The 23,550-nt window shown below is 37.0% G+C and overlaps 1 protein-coding gene across 1 annotated transcript in view; it reads left to right on the forward strand.

The window, feature by feature from the left end:
• The window catches only part of HCN1 (hyperpolarization activated cyclic nucleotide gated potassium channel 1), a 465,750-nt gene that overhangs the window by 295,132 nt on the left and 147,068 nt on the right, over positions 1–23,550 (forward strand). The window contains exon 4 of the mRNA XM_004703627.2: positions 6,195–6,413. Within this exon, the coding sequence (XP_004703684.2) occupies positions 6,195–6,413 (219 nt within the window). The remainder of the gene's footprint in view (positions 1–6,194; positions 6,414–23,550) is intronic.

The raw sequence follows: 23,550 nt of genomic DNA on the forward strand, positions 1-23,550 counted from the left end.
CTAGAGAAACAAAACCAGGGCATTTATGATTTTAGATAAATAGATAGATAGATACAAAACAAGGAAATAAACAGCTAATTAGTCCAAAGAGCAGTATAGAGGGCTCAGTTCAACTTACTTCTGGGAGTCAGATAATATAGTGGCAGTCCTTCAATTCACAAGGGCTGCTGGGTGTAAGTCAAAGAAGCAGACCACTGAGTCTTCTGTAGAGCAATACAGGCAGTCCATCCACAGGCAGTAACAGTAGGGTGGGTCACCAACACTCAGCCAGATGACAGGGGCCAACAGTCCCCAGCACACGTGATATACCAGCAGTATGGTGAAGCAGATCTTGAAGGAATCTCAAACGATAGCAACATGGTCCGTGGGTTGGGTATCCCACAGGTAGTGTAGCTTGCAAGTTTAGGCAGAGAACTAGCCAAGGCAGCCACACACTGGTCTAATCACCAGACAGCAAGAGACAGAAAGGTGAGGCTTGCCCAGCCCTTTAACTCTTAGTCTTTAGATTAAACTGCAACCTTACTAATCCCACATGTGTTTATTAGCCAGGTTGGCACAATAAACCTATCTGTCACAGACTGCTTACTGCAAGATTAGCAGCTTGAAACTACCAGTGGATCTGTGGGAGTAAGACAGGGCATCCTACTCTCAAAAACAGTTAACGTCTCAGAAACTCAAAGGGGCCGTTCCACACTGTCCTACAAGGTTGCTATGAGACAACATTGACTTCATGACAGTGTGTATTTGTGTGTATCTATTTTAAATGGCTTTTAAAATGTCTGTTAATTTAAGGTTTTATTTGACAAAGGGGAGGTCAGCTTCATTGGTAGATAACCTAACTGGTGACAGGAGACCCCCATAGCAGAAAGACCCTTTGTCCACATCATGTCTTAATGTCAAATTCTTTAAAGTCTTCTCTTTTTTTTGCCATAGTAATGCTTAGTCATTTTACCTTTGAATAGAGTCAGTAAGGTATATAAAAGTCAGATTAGTAGTCATGACAGCTATAATCATATTCAAACAAAGCCATGCATTAACATAAAATATTAAATGTGTTCTATAAGCATTGGAAGGAGCCCTGATGGGTGCACTGGTTACACATTGGGCTGCTAACCATAAGGTCAGGGGTTAGAAACTACCAGCTGCTCTGTTTAAGAAAACTGGGGCTTTAAGAGTTACAGTCTTGGAAACCCACAGGGACAGTTCTATCCCATTCTAAAGAGTCCATAGGAGTTAGCATCAATTTGATGGCAGTGAACTTGGTTTTCTTGTTTGTTTGTTGTTTGTTTTGGCTGTTTAAAGCATTGAACTGCTAACTACAAGGTCCGTGGTTCAAATACTCCAAATATAAAGCTAGTCTGCTGGGACAGTGGAGCATGAATGGGGGCCACGGAACTGCTGGGTGCAGCAGGAAATGCATGGGTTCAGACCTCCTTCCACAGCAGGTATTGCAGGCACCAGGCCCTGAGCTGGCAGCAAGGTGCACATGCCTCTCCATGAACACCTGAGTCCTCAAAGTAAGCACACTGGAGTTGGGTCTGCTCTCAAGCTGCCACCACAGGAACAGCAGAAACAACTGCAGTCACCCTGGAGAAGGAGAGATGCTCTGCTCACTGTAGACCCGTAGTGGGAAAGCTAGCCTACCTGTCCACTCGAGAAACACAATGCCACAGTATTTAGATGTTTATTAACTGTATTTCCCAAGTGTCAAGACAGGAATTACATATACTTGAGTAGTCAACTTTTTCAGGAAATTGTGAAAGGAAAAATTGCACACAGGATCACTGTAATAAAATATATCAGGGAATGAGTAGCAATTCTTCCATTTCAAAACTGCTGTGGCATTAAAATATAAAAAACAAATTTAGAAGTAGCAATGCAAAGATATTCACATTTTATGGAAAATAACACTATTCTTATGTGAAGTGTAACTACAAATGAACTACTATTAACTAGAAAACTTTAAATTAAAATTTCCTTCTAACTTTATCTGCAGCGGTGAAATACATAGATAGGCATATAAAGTTATAACCAAGTAATGAAACTATTCTTGCTTTCATCATAACTTTAACTATATACAGGGACTGTTAGAGGAAACAAATAACATTACATATTAGTTCATATTCAAAATTCAATTCAATAAAACAATAGCATTTTAAATGTCCTGTTGAGATCAAACTATCCTGTATCATGACTGTGGTGATGAATCTCAAAATGTAATAAATTAATAAAAATTAAGGCACACATCCACTGACACAAACATGCACACACATACATGAGAATAAAATTGGTTATAATTCATAATGAGATCAATGAAGTGGATCTACGTCAATTTTCAGATTGTGACATTGACCTGCAGTTTGCATGATGATCACTGGAAGAAACTGTGAAATGACATGGATCTCTATTAAGTGTTAACTTTCATTGTGAATTAAGTGAAGGCTTGCAAAGCAGACCATCAGTTTTCTATCCAACAATTACACATTTTGATTCAGCTCACCCTTTGCAATCCTCTCCAGGTTCTATTATTAAATGCATGAAAATCTACAATGATCTCTAGTAAAAAGGTGTAATTTTAACCAAGGGATCAATCAAAGGTAAATGTCTAGAAAATAATGATGGCAACATACGTAAAAATATGCTTGATACAATCGATGGATGGATTGTTATAGGAGATGTAAAAGCCCCCGATAAAATGATCTTTTAATTAAAACAACAACAAAAGTCCAAAACAAAAAAAATTAAATGTTTATGAAATGGCTTAGTGTAAAAAATTAAATATTTAATGAATAATTGCTCCATGAGGATTATCAGTTGCAGCACTATTCAAACTTCTGTTTCTATTTCCAAACACGTTACCAGAAATGTTTCCCAATATTGTCACCAGCACACAAAAATATACTTTTAGCAGTTATCAGGAGGAACGGCCTTTGCAAAAAAATTTTTTGTGATCTTGCATGTATGTATAATTTGATCAAAGTGTACAAATAAACTTAATTGCTTATTTTTATTTGGCTTATAATAAATTTGATATGACATCAGATATTTCATCTAATAACTAAATGCAGAAGTCAGGCTTTTTCCCTGAAATTGTTTGCCCAGTTGATACTCTGATTATTTCATTTCATCTTATTTTTATTTAAAAGCCAAGACCTCCTCAACATCTGTCATTTGATTCCAACCTCCAGTGCTCCAGTTGAGGATCCTCAAAAGGAGAATCAATTCTTTCTCTTCTTTTTCCTTTATTTTCTTTTTTGTTTAACATTTTCTTCTAGTTTTGTTTTTAACTTTTATTTTAATTTGATAGAACAAACAATTTATGCACATTTTGCATCTTGTCAACATTATTATTAGTTGCCCTCCGGTCTCTGTGTCCTAGAGACCCTACGTACAACAGACACTGCGAGTCCTGGCCGGCCTCACACTCATTATAGTTTAATGCAGCCTCTATGTCACTCCATGTCACTGGAGGTCTTCCTCCTTTGCACTGACCTGCTACTTCACTACGGATAGTCTCCTTTTCCAGAGACTGGTTTCTGCATGTCCAAAGTACATGAGACAGGCGTACCCTCCTCCTTTCCAAGTTCAACTTTGTGCAAGACAGATGTGTGTGCTCTTTGTGCAATCCATGGTAATTTCAATATTCATCACCAAACCGCAGTTCAAATACATTAATATTTCTCATGCTTTCACATGCATATGAGGAAAATTGAAAATACTGTGGTTTATTTATGTCAGTTGCATGTTAGTCCTCAAATTGTTATCTTTGCTCTAAAACACTTTAGAGAAGTATTTTGCAGCAGGTTTGCTAATGCAACATGCCATTTGATTTCCTGACTGCTTGTTGCTTAGATGAGTGTTGGTTATGGATCTAAGTAAATTGAAATCCTTGACAGCTTCAATCTTTTCTCTATCATGATAGTTTCTCATCGTAGAGTTGTGAGGATTTTTTCTCTCTCTTACATTCTGGTTTAATCCACATTAAAGGCTGCAGTCTTTGGTCTTCATCAGCAGGTTTGATTTCAGCAAACAAGGCTTTGTCAGCTGATGTTGTAGACTTTTAACCTTTGTCTAATCTTAATGTCATGTTCTTGCTCACATTGTACAGAACTGGACTATTTTCTGAGCATAGAGGTTGATTAACTACGATGAGAGGATACAACCTGACATACACCTTTCCTCATTTTAAACCAGGTAGTGTTCCATTGACAGACTGCATCTTGGTCTACGTAGGATTGCATGAGCACAATGAAGCGGTCTGAAATTCCAAGTTGTTATAATGTTATCCATAACTTCTTATGATCCACACAGTTGAGTCCATTTTCAGAGTCAATAAAACACAGTGAACATCTTTCGTGTATTTTCTGCTTTCACGTGAAGTGCATCAGACCTAAGTAAGCGTATCCCTTGTTCCACATGCCCTTTTGAACCCAACTTATATTTCTGGCAGGTCCCAGTTGATGTACTGCTTCAACCATTTAAAAATTTTCTTCAACAAAAATTTACTTACATGTGATTTAATGATATTATTTAATAATATCTGCACTCTGTTTTGTCACCTTTCATTTGAGTGGGCACAATCAATTGACCATGTATGTGGCTGTCTTCCAAATTCTGTTGCTTAGATAAGTGAGCATTTCCAGCAATAGCTTCATCTCTTAAAACTTTCAGTAGGGATTCTGTCAGTTTCAGGAACCTTGGTTTTTGGCTAATGCCTGCAGTGTAATTTGGACATCTTCCTCTAATAGCATTGGCTGTTAGTACCTCTTAAAAATGGTTGCTGGTAGACCAGTTCTTTCTGGTACAGTGGCTATGTTCTGTATACGCTTTCCATTTTTTTCTTTTTTTAAAAAAAGAAATGTTTTCTGCATCATTCGGCATTTTGCCCATAGAATCTTTCAAAGTGTTAACTTGAAGTTAAACATGTTCAGTTCTTCTAGCTTGAAACCTGCTGAGCATGTTTAGCCTTCTAACTTTAGTCTTCTAACTCCACGGGTCGCACATTTCATCCGAATACTTTCTTTGGGTGATGCATACATCAGTTCTCACAAGGGAGCAGCACTCTTCGCACTTCCTCCCCTTGTTTGCCATTTCCCATTTGCCCTTCTTTCTTATCTCTTCTTGCCTCTTGAGTTTTGTTCCTTAGAAAAAGGCTGCTCTTTTGATGTCATTGGGTTTATTGCTCAAAAGAGTACATGCCTCCCTGCTGTTATTGTTGATCTTATTAAAGTGTCCCTTGCCTAGATAAAGTTGAGTCAGGAGAATGACTTCCATTTCAGGTTGGAAGGGTGACTAAGATGCACAGTCTTGAGAGCTTTATGAGTTTCTAGTAGACTAATAGGCCTACTAATTTTTATGATTTTGAATTTTGATCCATCATCTCCCCTGCGCCCGGCCCCTTCTCTATTCGGGACCTTCTGTCGTGATCACGTTCAGAGTATCAGGCCTGTGTTTTTTAAGTGAAGATCTTTGGTGGGACACATAGTTATGCTAGAGTAGTAACCCAAATGTCGGGAATTCTAACCTGATCGGCATTAGGTTGCATGGAAGAAAGACCTGAAATTCAACTCCCTTAAAGATTACAAACTAGAAATCTCTAGAGAGCTGATCTAGTCGGTAGCACATGAGTTCGCCATGAGTCAGCGTCAACTCCAGGACAAGGAGTTCAGCTTCAACACATGTTTGTTATTCTTTTTATTTTAGAAAAAATATATGCAGTTAGATTGTTAAATCTAGATTTAGTAGTTGTAACAACAACAACAGCAAAAAACCCTATCCTTCACCCTTATATTTCACAACCATGTGCTGCATTTTTCAGTTTGTGAATATAAAACTGAAAAATGATCAAATCCTTGAAACTTAAAGATGAACCTATTGCATCTTCATTTTTTTAGTTTTAGGTGCTTCTCATGCCTTTTTTCAAAAAGTAGTTTATTTTTAATTTCAGAAAATGTAGAACAAACTAGGAAAAAAAGTGGGAATTAATGATAAGTTACTTTACTTCATCATAAAATGCACATTCTGGGAAAAACAAACAAGCAAGCATGGAGTTAATTAATTAATAATTTGTGAGAACCCTTTGACAAAGATGTGGCTTTATACACTATGGCATCATGGTATTTTGTTCACAGATGGTAACTATTCTTTCTGTTACCCTAGTGCCTCAATCTCTTTTCTTATTTCCTCTCTTCCAGAATGATTCATGGGGAAAGCAATATTCATATGCACTCTTCAAAGCCATGAGTCACATGCTATGTATTGGGTATGGGGCCCAAGCCCCAGTCAGCATGTCCGACCTCTGGATTACCATGCTGAGCATGATCGTAGGCGCCACCTGCTACGCCATGTTTGTGGGCCATGCCACGGCTTTGATCCAGTCTTTGGATTCTTCGAGGAGACAGTATCAAGAGAAGGTAATTTGTTTTGTGAAAACAAAAATCAAGTTCCGCCAATAATATAAACTGGGGTTTAAGTTGATTTTCAACAATTCTGACTAGAATGTCAAAGTGTTCCAAAATTCAGAAATCCTCTAACGATTCGTATGCCCCATTCTAAGGACATTGCTATGGAGATTGAACCAGAACAGTGTTTTATTCTGAAACACAACCTTTAGTCTGACCTTGGAGTTTATGCTCCTAAGAATCAGCTGATCATTGTTCTCTAAAGGGTCCAATGCCTCAACCAAACATTCCGTCATATTAAGGTAGGCTATTATTATGTGACGTAAAAGCTAGAAAGCTAGTTTCTTCAAAGCTCAAGCTTCAAAAGATCATTTCCGACCAATGTTTGCTAATTCACGCAACCAGAAATCTAGATCCATAAGAGTTAATAGCTATGTTTCACAGTTTCATCTGTAACATCTCAAACCCTCTCTTTGGCAAATTTGATTAATTATGTTTGGGTTAACTAACGTCATGCTACAACAATTATGAGATAAAATGTTTAGCGACGTGATCTGGTTTTGTTTTTGGAGGTGTACTCATGTTTTGTGCTTGCTGACTTTCCTCTAGAGTAATCAATTAACAAGAAATCAATCTGACTTTGAATCTTAAAAAAAAGTTGTTTTTCACCATGTGAGTAGCAGTTCCCATGTATCATGACCTATCGCATTTCAACAGTTAAAATGATATAAACTGTCCTCTATTTTATTAAATGGAAAGAGGTAGTCATTGCCTCAGGTGTCTTGTGCCTCTCCATATGATATTTGCATGATTTATATTACAATTCATGTGCTTAGCGAACATATGTTGCCCCTATACCTACATAAGTCACCCCACCCTCTAGTCTTAAAAATGCACATTAATAACTGCTACCATATATTCTTATGTACAAAATATTTTCTAAAGTGATCATTACTCTAAATTTTTCTCAAAAGAAAATATATGCAATGGTTTATTGATTGGCTCACTCCCCAACTCTACCCCCATATCTTAAATTGCTACAGCAGGGTTAAACCTTAGGTAAAGCGACAGAATTTATATTCTTGACTGAAAACCAATAAGTCTGTGACCAATATGTAAGAATATTCCTTAACTTAATTAAAATGCTATAAATCAGGAATTCTTTTGAAAATGACAGAGTACAACATGCATCTTATTGGATTTTTTAAAATAAAGATTAAAATGGCTCCAGAGTACTTCTGTGGAACGAGAGCAATGTAGACCCCCGATTATTGTCAAAAGAATCAAAGATCATTTTGGTTCTTGCTTTATTTACAGTTTTCAACACTATAATCACAAAACAGGAGAAAGAAAATCTAAGGATGTTATTTCTCATGAATGTAATTACATTGTCACCAACTATTACAGTGAGAGGGTTGGTATTATATTACTGAAGTAATGAAAAGATGAAAAACCAGAATTGCTCTAAGGTTCAGTTTAAAACAAAACCTCCAATTAAGTGGGAAAGAACAAAGAACACAGAAAGGGAAAAGAAACTATATATAAGAATGACTGACAAAATTATACTCTCAAAGATATTTGTGCTAATTTTGTAGGTTGCAGCAAGGTATATCAAACACTTCAATTACATTTCTTCACTTCTTGACTTGCTATCCGTAATAATAAAAATAAAATGCCCTTCCCCTCTGTTTTTGTTGTGGTGGTGGTTGTTTACCTGTATCATCATTAAGTACTTATTTTTTCTTAAAACAAAATAAATGGCAATCCTTTAATTTCCAAGATTGCATTGATTAAACTCTACAATGAATTAGCAATGCAGTCACCTTTTTTTTGCATTTGCTATATAAATCAAGTGAAATTTGAGGCACTAATTTTTTTCAACTTTGTGATCATAGACATTTATATGCAAAAATATTATGATGCTTGCCATATTCCATCAAGCTCTTTATTTTAAGTGTTAAACGATAGAAAGCATGGACACCAGACAATTCTTTGTTATCCTTTGATATTTGCAATAACTGATTAAAAGAATATACATCAATATTTGTTTCTGAACCAAGATTCATCAGGAAGCTTGGTTCTCAACTATTTTCTAGTCACACAGTCACAAATGGAGATATTTCTCAAATGCATTATGGTACTTTACCTTATTTTCTTTATTAAAACTGTATGTTACATTCTTATATTCAATCATCTAAAATAGGTTCACACAAAGTATGATTGCTTTGGCAATATTTTAAAAAATAGTTCTCTTAGTTAATATTTCTGTCTGGTTGTATTGAGACCATCTGGCAAAGAGCCATGCAAAATTAATACTGGTACTATTTTATTTCCATGTACCTACTAATAGCTTTTTTGTTGTTTTCATGTCAAGGAAAGAAGAACTAATAACATCTAACATCTACAGTAGCCCCTCAGATGGGCTTTATCTCATCAGCAGTAAAGTGTACTACTGCTCCCTCAAGTTCCACCACCCCACCCTCACTCATGGCACACTTTGGCTCCAGTGGCTACACTAATCCAGTCTAGTTGGTTACAAAACTGACCTTTTCTGGCTTGCCTGCTGTCAGAAGGCAGAGGTTCAACATGCCTCCAAGCTCCACCCTTCTTTGCCTATTCTGGCACCAACATGTTTCTATGCTGGGTTCCAGAGTTATTTGCAATCGAATACTCATAATTAATGTGGGTTATTAGGGAAGTTCATAGATTAACACAAGTCAGGATAAGCAAACAGGATTGGTCACAGCAAATCCTCTCCTCGGCCAGCAGCCAAGTCTCTCTGTCGGCCAGATAAGGAGAAGGCATCCACAGCCTTCGTTGTCTCCTCCACTTCATGCAGAGACCCTGGACATGCTCTTTCAAATGACCCTGAGATTTCTCTCTGTGGCCCAGATGGTTCTTTTATACTGAGGATTGCTTTAAATGGAGGTGTGGTTTGTCTTTTAGCCAATCATACCACCAAAGAAAACAATGATGGTGTCTTAAATCACGGAAAAATTGTCTAAAAGATGCCTCCAAGGAAACAAAGGATGTGAGATCCTTCACACCCTCTACTAATGTTAGGTGTGAATCCCATACTAACCCTACCTCTTAAAATACTCCCTAAAATAGGATTATTGCCACAGACCCAGAGTCCAGAAATATAACACATCACATAAGAAATTATGGCTAATATGGCCATATTAGTTCACTGCAACTCACATCCTACCAACTGTTTCATTTTGGAGTCTCAGATTTGAAAAAACAACAACATTCATTTCCTAGGGAACAACTCTTCTTTCTGGGTTCCCAATATGGGTTCCCTATCATCCCAGGGGCATGCTGCTATCTAATTGCCATCTAATTGATTCCAGTTCATAGCGACCTTATATTCAATAGACGGAAACATTGCCCAGTCTTGTGCCATCCCCATTATTGTCCTTATGTTCGAGCTCATTGTTGTAACCACTGTGTCGATACAGCTTGTTGGTAAACTTTGTATTCGCTGCCCCTCTACTTTACCAAGCTAAGTATTCTTCTCCAGGGACTGGACTCACCTGATATGTCCAAAATACTTCTTTGCTATAAGGAATGTCCTGGTTGTACTTCTTCCAAGATAGATTTCTTTGTCCTTCGGGTTGTCCATGGTACTTTCAATACTTTTCACCAGCACCATAATTAAAATGCATCAGTTCTTTTTTCGTCTTCCTTATTCAATGTCAACTTTCACAGGCATATGAGGTGATTGAAAATACCATGGCTTGGACCAGACGCTTGATAATCCTCAGAGTAACATCCTTGCTTTTCAACACTTTAAAGGGTACAGGGTTCATGAATATCAGATTATTTCTGTAAAATATGAAATTTTTAATAACCTGGCAAGATATAGGATCTATGTCCATGAGATCCTGTCATCATCATCATCATTATTTTAGCTTTTGACCAAAAAATGCAAGATGATCTTGACACTCTTACATTGCAGATTAAACTTTGACATGATTCAGAGTTATTGGTTCTGATTTTATCTGTTATCATGTTTACATTTCTGAACACCAGATTTTCCTGTTATCTAGCATATGAAGGTTTTCTGGTGTGGGAAGGGTGTTATTTAAATGTACTTGCCACCCCCACCCCCAGTTTTGGTCTCCAAATTAGCAGTGAACTGCATAGTTTCTTTAAGTGGTATATTGAACAAATACAATTTGAGATAACAACACATACAAAAAGTATTTGGGTCCCAGTTGTCATTTTAAGTAGGTACAGAGAGTTGAATTTTTCCTCCTTTCTCCTTTTCCTGATGGATACATTCAGCACAGTAATTAGCTTTTTTATTCTCCTACAAACATGAATAATCTGAATTTAGCTTAATGTTAATACTTCTGTACCCCCACCCAAGACATTTTCAAACTTGAAATCAAGAGCAAGGGGGGTAGACTTGATTCTGAAGCTTTCTGTTCTTTTATCGTAAGTTTCCCAGCACTTCTGAATGTCTTCTCATCAGAATACAGGAAAAGAAGGAAGGAGTAAAGAAGGCAAGAATAGTTAGTTCCCAATGGACCAGCTATGTGTGATAAACTCTTGTTCTTGGGTGGGTCTGGCAGATGAGCACAACTGACATTTTTCTCCAGACTTCTTTGGGATCTCTAGGGAAGCCCTGATGAACCCCTCACTTGCAGGTTCTTGGATGAAAGCCTAAGAATCTGGAAATATTTCGACAGCTTTTTGCTTCAGGTTTTTGGCTTTCCCAAGAGACTCAGGTGACAGGCTTCAAGATGCCAATGCTGGTCCACCTGTATGACCCAAATCCAGCCCACTGAGAAGCACTCATTTACCCCTCTCTAGGAGCATCCTGTAGCACTCCCTACTTCCTCCCACCAAACCAGGATCCAGGATGTTTCCCAACTTTTTTCCCTAGGAGGAATCACAATCCCAGGATGGCTATTTAAAATACACCTGATTGGTTTTCTTGAAGCACTTATTCCCAAAGAAGATGGCCTTCACAACCCCCTCAGGAATTCTCATCAGGACAGTCATTCTCTTTAAAGAAAACTGGTCACTAATCCCATCATAATGGATTACATCTTGGCTTGTTAATCACAAGGTCAACAGTTCAAAACCACCAATAGTTCCTGGGGAGACAGGTGAGACTTTCCACTCTCGTAAAGAGTAACAGTCTTCGCAGGTTTACTTAGTCTGATGAGCCCTGGTGGTGTAGTGGTTATGTGTTAGGCTGTGAGCCGCATGGTCAACAGTTCAAAACCACAGTCAGCTCCATGGGAGAAAAACTAGCTTTTCTATTCCCATAAATACTTATGGTCTCAGAAACCCACAGAGTCAGCATTGACTCAATTGCAGTGAATTTGTGAGTTAATAGGGTAGCTAAGAGTTTGCATTGACTTGATGGTAGTGTTTGTTGTTGTTTTTAAGGACACCAGCAAAGTTATTCTCTCTGATCTGTTTGAGTAACTTTGATGAGACTGAGGTATCTAGGAGTCTTCATCCTTATATGGCCTTTAAAAAATGTAAATATGCATATTAGTAGGCCCCTCGCACAGGCAGTACTTTGATATCTTTCACAATAGCATCTTTGAACATGAGGCAGGACATGTCATTCCCACTCTACTATCCTTCCAAACTTTACTGCACCTTTCTTCTCAATGATTCTTTTACAAACAATGTCAAAACGTGCTTCGCTTAAAGGAAAAAATGGTTCTCTAGTAGAATAACGTTGGAATTGTCCATAGAAATAAGGTTATTCAATTTCTTTTTGTATATATGTGGGTTCCCTGAGCAGTTCTTCTGTTTACCCAGCCTTCCATCCCAATTGCTCTTGAGTCTTAATGGATTTATATTCAAAGCAATAAACTTTAAGAAATACCTCGCACAGGGGCGATTCATTTCAGTTGTGCCTGGTGCTTGGTGGTTAGTCTCTTTTCTGAATTAGCCTGCTGCTCATTGGTCTTCATGAAATGACACGGCTTTTTGTTAACCATGCTTTGTATCCAATTCTTTCAGTTAGGACATTTGGGCACCCCACCCTGGGCAGTCAGCTATTATTTCAAGTCTTGGAACTGTCTTTCTGGAAAAATAATTATAGTGACAGCAGCTTTGGTGTGCAATTTCCCCCCACTAATAAGCATTTTAACACAATACACATTGCCAACTTAGAATAAGACACTGTCAGCTCACCTTGGCATACTTCATGTACAAGAAAGCTAGTTAATGCCAAATTTGAATGTGATGAAAGAATTCCTTTGATTATATGAGGAAATTATCAAATATAAATACCCTTCTACTGAATAGTTTCCTGAATCCAAAAAGCTGAGTATATAACTCTATGGCAGGTGCAGGAATTGTTATTTAAATAGATTGTTTACTAATGTTAGAGAACAAAACTCTGAATGAATATCACTCTGGGCTTCAAATATTGATTATATTCTCTAAATTCTTAAGTATCTTTGAGACTCCATTCATTGATGATACAAAATAAAAATGCTAACTCATCCTACATGGCAAATTGATGAAATGTTATTCATCTTTGAATGACTATGTATAGCTTCCATTAAAGACACTTTGATTAAAAAGTTATGATTTCATGTAAATAATATATGACTCATGAGTTATACACAGTTTTATTTGAGAACATATTGAATCATTTGTAATCATATCACAAATGCAGTGTTCTCAATCTAGTAATTTAGGAAAACATTTTTTGTTCATTTCTCACCCACTCCCCATGAGTTGATTCTTACAGATAGTGGTCCTGTAGAAAGAGTAGAACTGCCCTTGCAACTTTCTGAGACGAACTCTTTCATTAGTATAAAGTCTCATCTTTTTCCTGCAGAGCAGCTAATGGGTTTGAACTACTAATTTTGCAGTTGGAAGCCTAACTCCTAACTCACTATTCTACCAGGGGTCCTTCGTTCATTTGTTTGAGAAGCTTAATTATCCAAAGAGACTTCTACTTTATTTATAAATGAAAAGGCTGTCATTTAGACTGTTACATAAATTATTTATTCTATTCCATATAAACATGCTTTTCAAATAAGCTTAATCTTCCAAATGTGCATAAACTAATGGTTCCCCCAAGATATGGAAAAAGCTAGGCACCAAGGTCAACTCTCCAGATAACCTATTTTAATCTCATACAAAATAGAACAGATACCAATTCCTTTAAAGACAGATTAGGCATATTCTGGATAGTTTTCCCTTCAAGAGAAATTTAATGGTGGAAGCGTGGCATCCTATCTTACTTTTATACAAACCTCTTTTCCAACAAGTCAGCCATTGTTCTCTCTAATCAAAACAAACTGCAATTCTCACCCACCACCCTCCACATTAACAACTTTTCCTTTCTTTACGGACTTTTACCCCCTTTGCTGTTTACCTATGTTCTGCCCTTCCATTTAGAATACTGGACAAATGGCTGCAGGGTCTACCCAGTCATCCTAACCTATAATGATCTGCTTACCGTGCATTTTCTCTCTGTGTAGGTGTAGTATAAGTTCCATGATGAAAGACCTGACTCTTCTCTTATATATGTCAACCCTACACACAGAAAAAGCAGAAATATGATACTCGGATGGGAAAGTGAGGATTAAGGATGTTTCTGAGAGTCTGGCCTTTGGCCCAATATGCAAACAGCATTAGAGGTGGTGTGACTTGTCATTAAACCTTTTCCATAACATGGCGACCCCATGGGTGAAAAAGAGAACTGCTGTACAGGATTTCAAGGCAGTGCCTCTTCAGTAGCAGACTGCCATTCCTTACTTCTGGTGTGACTCTGAGTGGATTTGAACCAACAATTTCTCAGTTAAAGTCCAATGTTTAATCATTTCCCCCAAATAGGAGGCAACCATTGAAAGTGAATATTTTGTCTCTTAACTACATTGAAGTTTCTGGGATTCTCTTCCTCTTAATATTCTTCTTTTTCTGTTTATTTCCATATAGATAAACTTATTCCCTAAAATAGGAAGCAATGAGTAAGGGCTTATGTGTTTGCTTAGTTGCTTACTTTGCTTAAACACCAACCATCACTTTAAAAAAACAACCGCAAACTAAATATTCAATATTTTTACCTTCTGAAATTTTGATAATGCTTTCCTTGTACCTCAAAGAAGTATCCTATCAAAGTGTCTCTAATAGGGGTTGAAAGCCACTTCTCAATTTCTAAGATGATCAAATCAGTAAGACTGATGTAGTCCCTGGTTTCTGGGAGATAAATGAGGGAATTTGTCAAAGCTGTCATGCAATTTTGAATCCTTGACTGACGACGATGAAGAAGAAGAAGAAGGGCGTATAACCAGAGTTATGTCTGAGCTGGGGGAACATGTTGCGATGTTCATGATGGTTTATGAATAATAATATTAATAATACTATTATTCAGTGAAAACCAAACAATGAACAAAAACAATCATAACTTATTTTGAAGTCCATCTTCATTATATTGAGAAAAGTATTTGACTGAGTGGCTAATTTGATTTACTGCATTTTGGAAGATTATACTACTATTTGTCTTCAGAAATGAGAGTGCCTTTGAAATTACAATCTTCTTTGACCTAGGAAAATTGATTTTGATTCAGAAGTCTTAAATGAAAAATGACTTTAAACCCTAATTTTAATTGGGATCATGCTTAAGGGAGGAGATAGCACTAAAATCCAGGTGCATTTAGCAAAATGTTTCATTTGGCTTTCTTCCAAACTCATGAATTGTTTGTTTTCTGTCCTTTACAAATGAGAATGCCCTAAGCAGGACTCCGACATAGCTCCTTCATTAGTCAGAAACATTTCCATCAGGCCATAGTATATACTTTTGCTTCCTGGGAGGTGAATTTAATGTCTTCCTTGTACTGCTAAATGTGCCAGGCTGTGGTGATCCTGGGACTCAGAATATCGATGATGTTCTTTCCCGGGAAAGATCGCTGTGAAGTAGCCCTTGGGCTAACTTAACATCGCCACTTGCAAAGCTAACATATCAGTCCCTTGTAGGGTAATGATACTTAACATACTCAGTTAGGGAAGAAAAATGTTAACAATAAATAATTATTATTGTAGAAGTTGGTATGGGAATGTTAACAATAAATTATTATTAATGTAGAAGTTGCATCTGGGAAAAGAGGGAAAAGCTGTTAATGTAACTAAAGAGAAAAATAGAATATTGCTATGTAGAAATATTTTATATATTTTCATTTCAACTTCTAAATTCTATTATAGCCTACTGAAGAAAATAATATCCACTTTCCTTCATTGATAAACCCTGTACCAATGTTCTATGCTAGAAGATGACATTTACTATATGTATAAAATAAGGAATCATCATGTCTGGTCTATGTGGCATGCTAAAGATCATCCTCAGCTTCATTTAGTACTGTGAACTTTTTTTCTTTTATCATTGGTAGCACGTGATAGGTTATTATCATGACTCTAAAGTAGAGTTAATTTGTTTAATGTTTACTTTTATTGATTGATTGGTGGATTTAACATTTTATAAAAATGTTCTGATTGCCACTTATCTTCCAAGTTCTGCTTAAATGCTGTGATTTTGTTGGATGTATCTTCTATATTATAATACACAAGTATATTATTAGTCATTTTAAAAAGAGGACTGATAAAACAATTGTTAAGCACTTGACTACTAACTAAAAGGCAAGGTTTCATACTACAAGCTACTCTGCCAGAGAGAAGACCTGGTGACTGCTCCAAGCATAGCACACTCTAGGAAGCTCAATGTGGCAGGCCACTCCAGGAGACAGAATCACCTTGTCAGCACACAAGAACAATGAATACTGTCAAAGTGGCCAGAAGGCCTTTACCCAGAAGTACCTTCAACAAACCAGAATCATCCTGCATGTAATTTACATTTGTTTAGCCTGATCACTGGGATCCAGTTGAAATGGTCCTTTAAGAAATTAGAGTTTAGAGAGCAGAGATAGAGTCACCATGGAGAAATGTCCCAGGAAAGAACCTTAATGTGAGAAAACATTGTCTAGAGGAGGAGACTGGTGGGGAATATTATGTGGTCTAGTTTGCATGAAACAAACATTACCTTGCAGAGAAGATTATTAAGTAAGGTGGTTTCTGAGTCATGAAGAGTAGCGAGTTAGGGGATTCCCCAGACAGTACACTGCTTTCTGTCATCGGAGGCTGGTGTGCTTCTGTGATGCTGAACAAGATTCAACAGAGCTTTCAGACCAAGGCAGATCAGTGACAAAGTCCTGTGCTTTCAAAAGTCAGCCAAGGAAGATCAAAATTGTCCCAGCAATATTTCAACACATTGTGTATAAGATCACTTAAATGTCAACAGCTGACCCAAGAGTGGCGAACAACAAAAGGAACAAAAATGTTGTCTTGAACATTAGAGTAATATGATATACCTTATGAAAATATATTAATATGATATTTTCTTTTAGCAAAATAAATGACAGCAGCTAATAGATGATGGTAGTATGCTTAGATTGTAAGCTTCAATGTCCAAAAAATCATTTCATAAATATTTACTGATAGAATCATCAGCACAAATAAATTATGCCATAACTTTGGCCTTTTAAATAAAGTGAAACTCTGGTAAACAAAATGACTAGATGTTACATTTCTTCACAAGAACATTAGATCCAAAAATTCTTCAGAGATGAGACATCATGGCAGTTGAACTTTAATTCAGTGGATAATTAGGGGATGCTAATTATGTGTAAAATCCAGTACTAGGTATTGGGGCATACAAGGTGTGCAAATAGACAAGATACATTCTCTTATTGAGGTCCTTGTCAGATAGTCAGTAGGACATAAAAGGTGGAGTAGTAGCCCTGACAGCTATAACAAGATTCATACAAAGCATATAGTATCATAAAATATTAATTGTGCTGTATAAGCATTAGAAGGAGTCCTGGTGGTGTAGTGATTATGTGTTGGGCTGCTAACCATAAGGTCAGTAGACAAAGCCACCAGCTGTCTTGCTTAAGAAAAACGGAGCTTTTGACTCCTGTAAAGAATTACAGTTTCAGAAATCCACTGGTGCAGTTTTAGCGTATTTTAAAGAATAGCTATGAGTCAGCATCAACTCGATGGCAGTGAGTTTTGTTGTTGTTGTTTCATTTATTTTTAAGCATTGGTCAGCTAACCAAAAGGTCAGTGGTTCCACTATACCAGATAATCCTTGGGAGAAAGTTGAGGCTACATGCTCCCATGAAGATTTTGATAACGCCCAATATGATGATGAAATATTCCAGGACCTAGAACTAGAAAACCAAAAGTGAAGGACATGCTCAGCATATCTGACACTGAAAGAACTCAAGAGAAAAAGCAAACTTCATTGCAAATTTGAAAGATTCTTTAGGCCAAATGGTGGGTAATGCAGGAAGCATTAAGAGAAGATGGAAAGGATGCACAGTTACAGTACCAGAAAGAACGAGTCAACAGTCCACCATTTCAGGAAGTAGCATATGAGTAAGAACCAGTGGTGCTGAAGGAAGGAAGGTGTTCAAACAGCACTGAATGTATTAGCCAAAAACAAGGCTCCAGTAATTGACAGAATACCCATTGGAGTGCTTCAGAAAGCTGAAGAAGTACTGGAAGCACTCATGCATCTATGCCGGGAAATTTGAAAGACTGCTACCTGGCCAACTGTCTGGGAGAGTTCAATATTTGTGTCTATTCCAAAGAAGGATGACTCAGTAGAATGTTCAAACTATAGAACAATATCCTTGATATTGCAAACAAATAGCAATTTTGCTTAATATCATCCAACAACTATTGTAGCAACACATTGACAGGGAACTGCCAGAAGTTCAGGGCAGATTCAAAAAAAGATGTGAAGCAAGGGATATCATTGCTGAAGTCAGATGGATCTTGGCTCCAAGCAGAGAATACCAGAAAAAAAATGCTTACATGTGTTTCATTGACTATGCAAAGTTATTTGACTGTGTGGATAACCTTGAGAAGCATGGGAATTCTGGAACAATTCATTGTGCTCATTCTTATCTGGTGCCTGGATCCAGAGGCAGTTGGATGAACAGAACAAGGGAATATTACATAGTTTAGAATCAGGAAAAGTGTGCATCAGGGTTGTATCCTCAATCTGTATGCTGAGGAAATCATCATCCATTTTAAAGTCTTTCTAATTTTAATATTTTTGGCTATCTTTTTGATTGAGGTTTTTGTCTGTTTTATTTTGTTATTGTTAGTTTAAAAATGTATTTTCTATATATTCGATCAAGGATAGGTAAATCTATAGAGACATGAACTGGATTAACGGTTCCTTGGAGTTATGGAAGAGGAGATTGCGGGGGAATGAAGAGCTGATAGTGATGAGTCCAACAACCAAGAAAATGTTTTAAATCTGATTGTAGTGATGATTCTACAACTCTTCTTGATGTGATTGAACTATTGAGTTGTATGATATGTGAATTATATGCCAATGAAACTATTTAAAAACAAAGAAAAGCTGAATTATGTGAAGACGAGTGTGGCCTCGGGATTGGAGAAAGGCTTATTAACAACCTGGGACCTGGAGGTGACACAACCTTGCTTGCTGAAAGTGAGGAGGACTTAATGCACTTGATCAAGAAGATCAAGGATTATAACCTTCAGTATGGATTACAACTCAGTGTAAGGAAGACCAGAATCCTTACAACCAAACCAATTGGTAGCGTGGTGGTAAATAAAAGAAATTTGATGTTTAGAATTGTCCTTGGATTCACAATCAGTCCTCTTGGAAGCAGCAGTCAAGAAATGAAAAGATGTATTGCATTGGGCACATCTGCTTCACTAGGCCACTTTAGAGTGTTGGAGAACAAGGATGATACTTTAAGGACTAAAGTGTCCCTGACTCAAGTATATTATTCTCCATTGCATCATAAGCAAATGAAATTTGGACAATGAATAAGAAAGAGCATAGAAAATTTCACGTTATTTCAATTGTGGTGCTGGAGAAAAATATTCAAAGTACCATGAACTGCTAAAAGGACGAACAGCTCTGTATTAAAGAAGTAAGGCCAGATACTTGTTAGACGCATGGATGACAGGACTTTGTCTTGTCTTACATACTTTGGACATGTGGTCAGGAGAGACCAGTCCCTGGAGAAGGACACCAAGCTTGGTAAAGTGGAGGGACAGAGAAAAAGAGGAAGGCCCTCACCAAGAGGGATTGACACAGGGGCTGCAACAATGGCTCAGGCAGAGGAATGGTTGTGAGGATGTGCAGGACTGGGCAGTGTGTCTCTCTGTTGGGCATAGATGTGCTATGGGTTGGAGTTGATTTGATGGAGTCTAACAACAGTCTTAACAGAAAGTGATCACCAGGATGTTTCTTTTGGGTACCACTGGGTTGGTTTCTGGGAGCCCTGATTGCAGAGTGGTTATGAGATGGGTGCTAACTGCAAGGTCAGCAGTTTGAAATTACCAGCTACCCCACAGGAAAAGATGCGGCTTTCTGTTCCTGTAAAGAACGACAGTTGCAGAAGTTCACAGGGGTTAGGATTACCCCAATAAGGTAGTCCTATAGGGTTGCTATAAACCAGCACTGAATTGATGACAATGAGTTTGAGTTTTTTTGTTTTGTTTATTTGGGGTGATGAGTTTGAACCATCAATCTTTAGGTTAGCAGTTATACATAAATGGCTGTACCACCAAGCACAGTTGAGCATAAATGGTTTGTGTTATCTATAAAAACTATACTCTTTAAAACAATTGTAAGCTAAGGCTTTACTTTTCCAGTCCTATCCTTCCTTCTAAATTACTAACCCAGATTTTCTCTCTCATTTTAATATGGATTATAAATTGAATGATAACACATTGTACTGTCAATTTTTTTTCTTGAAAAAAATATATGAAATAAGAACTCATGAATTTTTAATTGAGTATATTGATAGTGTAAATTTGGTATGTAAATAAAGAGCTTTGACATACAAATGAAATAAATATAAACCTCTTCAACTAAAAAAGCTTTACTTCATATTTCTGAAGAGTATAAACATAGTCTCAGGTGATAACATAAGATAGATGACAATATTCCATGTTCACCATTTTAGCTTTGCCAATTCAAATTCTCTGAGAATATTATATTCACTTTAAGAGACTCCTTACTGCCCTTCTAGTTCACTATTATTAAAATTAATGGGCAAAACAAAATTGAAAGTAATTTTAGTAATTAGGGAAAAATTGTTGAAACACTTTGCATAAGACTATTTGAAGAAAATATGATCTTATATTTTAGTATTATAGTATGACAAAATGAAATTTACAGAGATGTCTATTAAATGATACAAATAGACTGTTTACATGTTTGTCCTTAATGAGAGTATGGAGTACTAAATTGCATTTAATTTTGCTACATTTTTATTTGCAAATTATCAGTTGATCATTGGAATGATGAATTACTTCCTACTTATTTAAAGAAAGATCTCCATCATTTGGAACTCAGATTGCTAGTACTAATGGGTCCCTGACTATAGTGGGGAAGAGGTAGATGTTAAAGGTAGGTGTGTGAAAAGGAATGAGAAAACAATAAAAGAATCTAAGATTAATACAAGAATAGAGAAATGAGAAAAATAATGTTCTGCAATGAAAGAGTGTTTTGACACAATGCAGTGTAGAATCTCACATCCATATGCACTTGTAGATTTCAGTGGCTTAAATGAGATTCTGAGTGAATGTCTCCTATTCCTTATTTGTGCCCCATCAAATTGTGATCTATTTGTAACATGTATTCTACTACAGTGAACGGGCCTTCTGTTTTGGTGGCATGTGACTGGCAGCTTGTACAGTTGGAAAGTGTCACAGAATCAGATGCTAGACTAGGATGCACAGAGCTTCCCCCCAACCCACCCCTCAGGAGAGCAGTGAATGTTCTCAAACAGCCACAGGGTGCTCAAGTAGCACGTGATAGCGGTATTGTTTTCCAGTTTCCCCAACTTGTTTATTTTATTGTTAATTCCCTCCATTTCATTCTTCCAGCTATTTTGTCAACTATTTTAAGTATTCAAAGATTTTTAGAACCACTGAGGCCTACTTTTAAAAGTGGTAAATACTGCTTAAATATGATTACACTGACATATGTTTTTAAACAGTGAAAGGCTAAAAGTCAGTATTGCCTACCACTTCCACTTCTTGGAGAACTTTGTTCCCTGATTGAATGGCTCCGTCTTCCAGTATCCTTGACAATAATACTACAGCCTCATCATCATAGGAGCCACAGGAAGTCAGATGCTGGAGAGATTGAAAAATTCAAGGAATCAATTTACAAATCAATTTACAAATCTTTTTAATACATGACTCAGATGACTAGTCTCTAAACTTCAAGGAGCTAACAAAGTATTCCTTGTGCAGTTTCAGTGGCAATTCATTTTATTATGTAAAAACTAGCATAGGATAGAACTAGATTACTATGTCTACAAAATATACAAAATATCTCATTCTCAGCCAGCTTTTAGATGCTAGTAACTGGAAGCTGTATACAAAGCTAAGGACACATAACAAAGATGTTTGACTGGTTGTGTATACTGATGACCAGTATTCTTGTATATCTGCATTTTATATTGCTGTATTATCATGCAGATAATTGGTGCTTAAGACAACATTAAGACAAGTATAAACATAAAACTGGTTAGACACCTTTGCACAGCACATACATCCATGGTCTCAACTCCCCAAAAAACTATGACAAATTCAAGGTACATACAATGGTTTGTAATAATAAGTGGGCACTACTTTATTATTATTACTTGCTACTATATTTCATGCTAAACATGTTTAGTGTACCTGTGAGTGTATCTTTAGTGATTATCTATCCATAGAAAGGTACACTATATTCTATATACTAAAACAAGCATTTGACTAACTAATGTTAACTATGAATTGAACGTGTTTCCCATATTAAGTAGAAATTATACTCAATGATAAACTTAGACATGGCATTTGCTCATAATCCGAGACTGCTTATATTTGATATGGTGCTTATGTAAAGTCCAAATCATATGGCATACTAATTCACAAAACTTACTGTGAATGTCTTAGCTTGATAGCATTCATGTCAAACTGTTGATGTCTTCAGAACTTGAAAGAATGATCATCTATTATGATTTTTCTGTCAATGTTTTTGAGATAAGACATTTGCGTGCACAGAGGCTGAATTTATTCCATGTCCACACATCTAACAAAGGCAAAGAAATCATCGAGACGGAGTTCAGAGTCTCTGTTTCCGCCGTGCTTTAGAGAAGGCCATAAGGCATTGCTGTTCTCTTTCAGAGACGTCAAGGCATTTCTGACCCACATAGACCGTGTGTTATACGGTATAGTAGAACTGCCAATTGGATTGGGGAGGGGCGCAGTCTTTGTAAAAGCAGATTTCCAGGTCTTCTTCCCAGTAATCTGCTGACTGAGATTTAACTGCCAAACTTCCAGTTAGCAGCTGAGTGCTTAATTGTTTATCCCACCAGGCCTCCTTGAATGGGTAATTAAAGAGTATAAATTGTTCAGAAATAATTTGCACATCAGCCATTGCATTTACCTTCCAACATCTAGAAATATATTTTAGCAACCATTTGAGTAGCCCATCTGAGCTAGAATTATTACTCTTTAAGATTGTGCCATTGGGATAAACGCTATTTCATTGAAAAAGGAAATGGTGCTCAGGTTAAACAGTTGATGAACACTTAATTGCATCCCTTCCTGGCTTTAGTGAACCGTATTTAGTGAAGCACAATGGAGATGAATATTGTATGCAGATATTAAAAAAATGTTCCACTTAGAAAATGAATGTATTTAGTCAGTGTAGAAACAGTGAAGCTGTTTGAGCTGTATGAACAGTGAATCAACACGTTGAAAGCCTCTGTCCATGCTTTCTATTGACTGGATGAAACAGAACTCAAGAAGAATGAATATATGAAAATGTTGTTCCAAGATATTTTGTTCTATTTGATTTAATGTTGATATCATTAAAATGAAGTTGGGGTGCTGATATCCTATCAGATGCATGAACAAACCTTCTATGTACCTGAAAGGAAATGTATTTGGTGTTGCAAGAACTCTTAGAAAACAGCTACTTCTACATGGGGATCCAGAGAGGACCCCTGAGAGCAAGATGTATCCATGAAACAGTTATCATTAGAATCCTGCAAAGTCTTCCGGGTTTGGTGGGCCTGGTTGTGCTCCGCTCCTTTCCTCCTCCATCTTTTGT

Source organism: Echinops telfairi, unplaced genomic scaffold (assembly GCF_000313985.2).
Source record: "Echinops telfairi isolate 266 unplaced genomic scaffold, ASM31398v2 ScPeMD7_7469;HRSCAF=8507_1, whole genome shotgun sequence".
In the NCBI taxonomy this organism is placed as follows: Eukaryota; Metazoa; Chordata; class Mammalia; order Afrosoricida; family Tenrecidae; genus Echinops; species Echinops telfairi.